Here is a 6,461-nt window from a genome sequence, read left to right on the forward strand (position 1 = left end):
TTTTCTTTACAAAAAAAAACTATGATGATAAGTTTTGATCGCCGATAATTTTATAGATTAAAGTATATTCAGTAACATGTGCGGCGAGATGAAATGCTAGGTAGAAGAAATAAATGAAGACCTAACAAAATTTGTTTCATGGCGCTTCGAAAAAAGTTATTTAGTGTTATACATATAACCAAGTCCAGGTGGCAGGCTTCTACAGGCTTTCTTCCCAGTGTGCTCAGGGAGGATGTGGACTTCTATTGGAAATCGTTTGTGAACAACCTTGGATACGTATTTTACAAAAAAAAACTGGTATTGGATGATATATTCATGCAACAAAACGGTAAAATCTAGGGCTGCCTACACATGATCTTCAGAAGTTCATACTTTGCATCAACCGATAAGAAAATTCATACATATGTTCAAAGCATTGATTCTACCTCCTTTTTTATTTGGTGAATTCAATATTTAGTGCGCAATATAATTGAGGTTTAAATTAATATGCATCCTGCTTCCTGAATATTCATACCAATGTATGTTCGTTCATATGATTTGATTGAGCCATCCTGATTGTTTAATTTTCATTCCTAAATATCCTTCAACTTCTTGTGCCGAAAATCGTTTTGGTTTTGACAGCCTTTCAAAGCAATGCAACATGTTATCCTTAACTCCCATCTTCGTTAGTTAGCACGCTTTGACGCGACCCTCGTTGTCGTCCGAAGCAAACGCCCAAAGGACTATCAAAAGTGGCATCATATTTCCACTTTTTCCAACATCCACCAACATCTGAGCACACAAATCTTTATGGTTTTGTTTACACTTTCACTCGACACGATACAGTGAAACGAGGTATCGTCCTCCTCCCCCTCGACTGCACCACTTGAACAAATAGTAGGTAAGTTAGGTATGCAGTTGAGTTAAAAGGAAATGTGTCACACAATGCACAAAGGGAAAAAGGGTTAAACGGCATTAGCATCATGACTTTTGGAAGGCAAAGTGACACAAATTGGTAAACCAAATATTGGTCTGCTCATTATAAATTCTCCATCAGCCATTAGTAGGACTTGAGTTTGACAACGTCCGCTTTCCAGCTCAGGGGAAAGTAAAAGCCTACTCATCAACACGACTGACACCCGAGAAAGGAAACCCCAAAGGAAAAAAGGGGTAGGCTATGCGATTGGGATGGTTTTTAATTAAGAACAACTTCCGTGATTTTCCCGTTTTGGAAAAACTGAAACGGAAATGTCAACCGACCGCAGCAGCGCCTACTGACTGCTGTTGGCACGAATTGGCGTAGAGCTGCCAAAATCAATGCTTATCGCCCACCAATTTTCCGCGTTTCGGGTCGGGTGAAGGCGTTTCGTCTCGCCCGCAGTGAGTCAGTAGATTTGGGTGGGGGTGCAATGGTAATCAGATCCTGTTTTACGACGACATCGCGACAACTTGAATGGGCCATCGTCATCATCCGGCCACATTTACTATCACGCAAAACGGGACACAATTTTTACAACTCCGGTGCTGACGCTGCTGTTGCTGCTGCACGGATGAATGAAATTGTAATTAAAACTTTACCCATTCCGCCCCCATCCGCGGGCGCGGTGTCCGTCTTTGGTTCGGAAATTTGCCAAGACGGTGACATTTCCGCGTGATGTCTCGCGCATTGAATTTCGTGGAAATCAGACACCGCACGTCGACACATTCTACGGTTCAAATGAAGCCACAAAATCAATTGAGCAAAAATTGGTTCGGTCGCCGTAAAACAAATTCAAATCTTAACTGTTAACAGTCGAAGTTGGCGGTGGGAAATCGGTCATTGATAAATGCAAGCTTACTTTGATTTATTACAACCACGTTCCTGCAGAAAAGAAACACTAAATTTTGATTGAAAAAAAAACACACAAAAAAATCTGAAGAAGGAACACTACGTGTGATATCGAGTAGATCCTGCGGTAATCCCCGGGGACCTTCACCACATGTGAAACCTGCTGCAAGGATTTGCTGAGATACGAAAAATGGACCAATAAGCTCTGGGTGTCCCTCGAAAGGAGTAAATAAATGGAAGGTATTTTACATTTTTGGCAAATAAATAATATTCGAGATTTTTTTTCAATTTTTGGAGCTTTCCATGTGAATAATGTCGAAATGGCTTCGAGGATTTTTGTTTGATGCCCAATTTAGACAAGAAATGCTAATTTTTTTTTAAATCGAGAATTCAGCTAAGGATTTCAAAAACTTTAGTTCTTTGCCATAAACCCAAGCCTACTGCAGTAAGTTCTCTTGAGAAAAATCTGAGCTACGTTAATACGCACAGATTGTTTTCCACTCGCAAACAATGAATGGGAGAAAGTTTTCCGTAAACCGAACCGAGGGCAAAAGTAAGACATATTGTCTTCGCCTTAGCTCACACGATGTCGAGTGTGATTGGGTTTCGGTTCGCGGTGACTTACTAACTTTCTGAGAAAGGAAAATTCCTCAGGAAGGAATCAGGCGGAAGTTGCTGGAGAAAAAAAAACCGGGCATAAATCAACCAACGGGAGTGAGCTCAGCTCTCAGGCAGACGCGAACAAATTTATCTTCTTTTGATTTGGTGGAAAACTATGCCGTGAGTGAGCTGCTTTTGCGAAATAAATAAATAATTGAACCGAAAGACGGGCTTTGTTCGCTTATTGGCATTCTGTCGAAAAGAAATTGTCAAGGCTGGTGGAGCAAATTGTTGTGCCATTGTTAGTCAATGTGTAGTGGAAAAAATCGGGTAAATGGAAAAACATCTTGTCAGTATTTCCGCGTGGTAACCAAGATTTATTTCTTCCCGTTGCAGTAGTAGGCGTCGAAAGAGGCAAACCGGAAATTCAATCAAGTGGTCCTTGACTTGTGATATCGCGCGTGGTTACTCGGTCGATAATGGAAGTCGAGTGAAACCAGGAAACATCGTCTCGCCTGCTTTGATGTCAATATGGCAAATACGCATGTGGATATAGATAAATTTGTCAATCAGAAAGGAATGTGCTTTTCGGCAAATTGATACTAGAAAAAAAAAACCTACTGAAATTCAATCCCTCACCAGTCCATATGGCACCCTATTGTTCACGTTCCCTTTTTCATATCATTATTCCAACCTATTTAAGCCCGGGTAATTTTAAAATACTCAACAGGAAAAAAACCTACATTTTAAACCAAACAACCACAATCGAATTTTGCGATCAAAACATAGGAATTATCGCTAATATCTTCCATCAGGAAAGGACACACACTAGAAGGGATATCAATTACCCAGTCCCTTGACAGAGTCAATGCCCATATGAACCTCTACGCGTAGGTCGTTTTTCCATCATCGGTGAGTTTGCCGATGAGGATGATGATGAAGATTGAATTTTGATCCCAAATTGGTTTCGACATGTCAAAGCAAAAACGCTGCACTAGGTAGTTGGTCCCTCGATGTCTGTAGGTACCTAGAATAACTGAAAGAAATCCGTCCACAACAAAAGCTTTCGTTCGGAAGTTAAAGAGAGAAAATGTCAATCGGCAACAACAGAAAAAAAAAATGAAAAATTGATACGGAGGGGAAAACATGCACTTTAAAAAAATGAAAGAAAGCCAATGGAAAAAGATAAACCCATTTACCGAAGGCCCTGTGATTAGCCGCTGGCATTAAATTACTATTTTTCATATTTTTCAGCCCCTCAATCTTTTTGATGATGTGTCATTCTTTTGAAAATGAGCTGTGCTAGTTCTAGTATCGATGAAGTCCTCGCCAAGATAGCATCAAAGCAAGCCTTTCGACGGAATTTTAAAACCTCTGGTCTGATAATGGCCATTCTATGATAATTTTATGGGTGCTTTCGCCAGATCGAGGTAGGCGGTTGCCGCCAAACCGATATGAATGCGAGGAAAGTCGATAAATAAGCAGATTTTTCCGGTTACTTATTATCGGTTTGTTTATGAGATTTTCAAGTGAGGTTTAAATCTGGCCCTTCTTGTTGGAAAGCTACTAGGCAAAACTTCGCCTTTAAGTATTTGTTCTGATTTACGACAAGGATGCTAAATCCTTTTTATGAGCCCTAAATGTAATTTTGTAGAACAGTAATTAAAAATGAGAAGGCAAGAACGAACACCTAAATGATAGAGTAGATACAAAATTTCAAATGCAAAATTAGATGCAAAATCGGCTGCGCTTTTTTTCTGTTTAAGCTTTGACTTTGAAGCATGAAATATATTTAAAAGTTCTATTATTAGAATCACCTATCACTTTATTACACTGAACTATCCCAACTTTTTTCATTGCAAAAACGTATGCGAACTGTCTCAAAATCCAGCCTACTTGGTTGTTCTACATATCATGTTGATTCAGTACAGAAAAGTAGGAAAAGGCAGCCTTCATAATTTGTAAAAACAAAAATTGAAGTATTTTGGTGACAAAAAGAAATCGGAAGCATCGATTACCGAAACAAATGTCGACAGATTAAGTGGCATCAGCACTCCGCTCAGCTGCGTTGGAAGTTGCGCATTGGTTAGGAAAAATTTGAAGGTTTTCTGCCCCTTGACGGATAGTTTATACCACTCGATTTCGTAGACTGCTCGATACAACCGCTCATTGACGATCAGTAGTCTATTTCCGAAGTAGCACTGGATAAAAATGGTCCCAAGCGCTGCCAGCATCAGCGTACTGGTTGATGAAAACTTATTCTGGGAGATAACGTTCAAACTCATGAAGGTAATTCCTCCGCAGGTGGCGTATATAATCAGATACATTATGGCGAAATGTTTCTCGATGCGGCGAATGAAGTCTTTGCAGCGTACGTGCATTTCGATGATCTCGTTGAGCGACTGTTCAAGGGCTTGCGGTGAATCTTTCGCCCCCCGAATACGCTCGTTGAAGTCTTCCAACATGAGCCTTACCGCGTCCAGTCGGCAACAAGCTGACATCACTGACGTCACCAGCAGGCAACACTGAGCCAGCAAAACGTGTTGTGTAACCAGCATACCGATCATCTGATACACAAAGTTTACCGGATAGAAGAGGTACGCTTCTCGATGCAACCAATAAAACCCAATAGAAATAGGCAGATTGAATTTTCTCTCATCCGGAAGAAAGATGGCCATTAGCGTATAGGTTGAAGTAGATGACGCGTAGATGACGTAGAAAGCCTTAGCATACTTCACATTTAGATTCAAATATTCGTCGAACAAGCGCTGAGACGTCTTTAGCGATGCGAACAAACGACGGCTGTCGCGTATTTCTTCCATGACATTCCGCCATTTCACTCGGTCGACCATCAACTCTATTGTTCCGCAGAATGCATCCGTTATGGTTATCAACGCGGCAAAAGCCTCTGCTAGAATTTCCAACGAGTCGATATTACTCCTCATATATCGAAGGGCCAAAATTGGATAAGTCCCCAGCAGCAGCAGCACGAATAAGGTCCAAAGGTTCGGACGCCAATTTTCATTTAAAATATCCAACCCTACAAATGCCATTGATCTGCGACATATTTTCAGGATAGTTTTGTATTGTTCCATTTTCTTTCTGGTTTCTTGTAGGCACAAGACTGATATAACCACCAAGACTTCAGCTATTTATATGTTCAAAAGGTGTAGATTGTCAACCCCCAGACAAGGATTCTTTACTATAGTTGCTAGCATTTATTTAATGATAGACTTATAAAATAGATGATATTAAAACTGCTACGTCCTAGGTCAGACATAAGAACGGACGTACACTTGAATAGTGGAGTATTATTTTTAATTATAACATGACATAATTGTTTAGTTTTCAAAACATTCATTAGAAGCACGTGGTTGATAAAAGACACGTGCTGCTGAACCAACCTGACAGTTGCTTTTTAAAGTTACCAAATGAAAAATAAATTTTTTTTTGTAAAAATTTGTAGTTGATGTCTTTTTCAAAGCTATTATAAACCCTACTGAAATCATGTTAACTCCTGCAATAAGCAATAGATCAACATTCATTTTGACCTGTGTGTGCTTCTGTAATAGTCAAAGCAATACCTCCGAGGTGAACGAATCAATTATGCATCGTGCAATTGCGGCTGCATGCGTTCAAGCGTCTATTGATGATCCAGTAACAGGAACTTTATGATTGCTTTATTCATAGTCAATAAGCCACGCTTCGCCTGTCTTTCTAGAGTTTGTTTTGAAAAGGGTGTTTATGCGAATGTCAACTGTCAACACAAAATAGAGACTTGTTTCTTTGGTCAATAAAAAACCTCAACATAACGTTTTAAAGTTAGAGTTGTTTACGAAGGACATATCATCACAGAGAAGCATGCCCTTAACGGGTTAAATTCCTATAAGTAAAGGGAAAAAATCAACTTTCTAATTTTCGTGGGTAGCATGCGTTTGTTAAATATCCTGAAACACCCTCCTGTGTCACAGCCTACTGTGACCTGGAAATAAGGTTTTACCTAAGATTATCAGCATTTAGTTGAAGCATTAGTGATTTTATTATTATAAATTCT

At 39.7% G+C, this 6,461-nt stretch overlaps 1 protein-coding gene across 1 annotated transcript; it reads right to left on the bottom strand.

Annotated features, from left to right (window-relative positions):
- Nucleotides 1-1,446: 1,446 nt before the first annotated feature.
- Nucleotides 1,447-5,460, bottom strand: LOC129738400 (uncharacterized). Its single transcript, XM_055729580.1, has 2 exons — nt 4,426-5,460; nt 1,447-1,521 (listed from the first exon to the last, which is right to left on the bottom strand). Exons 1-2 carry the CDS (start codon nt 5,458-5,460, stop codon nt 1,447-1,449), a joined length of 1,110 nt encoding a protein of 369 aa, XP_055585555.1.
- Nucleotides 5,461-6,461: the final 1,001 nt, after the last annotated feature.

Source organism: Uranotaenia lowii, chromosome 1 (genome assembly GCF_029784155.1).
Source record: "Uranotaenia lowii strain MFRU-FL chromosome 1, ASM2978415v1, whole genome shotgun sequence".
Taxonomy (NCBI): Eukaryota; Metazoa; Arthropoda; class Insecta; order Diptera; family Culicidae; genus Uranotaenia; species Uranotaenia lowii.

Excerpts from the sequence above, each read along its gene's own strand:
- LOC129738400 (XM_055729580.1), bottom strand. The coding sequence starts at position 5,460 with ATGGCATTTGTAGGGTTGGATATTTTAAATGAAAATTGGCGTCCGAAC. Across the intron at positions 1,522-4,425 it reads ATCTGTCGACATTTGTTTCG|CAGCAACAGCAGCGTCAGCA; the intron begins GTAATCGATGCT and ends TCATCCGTGCAG.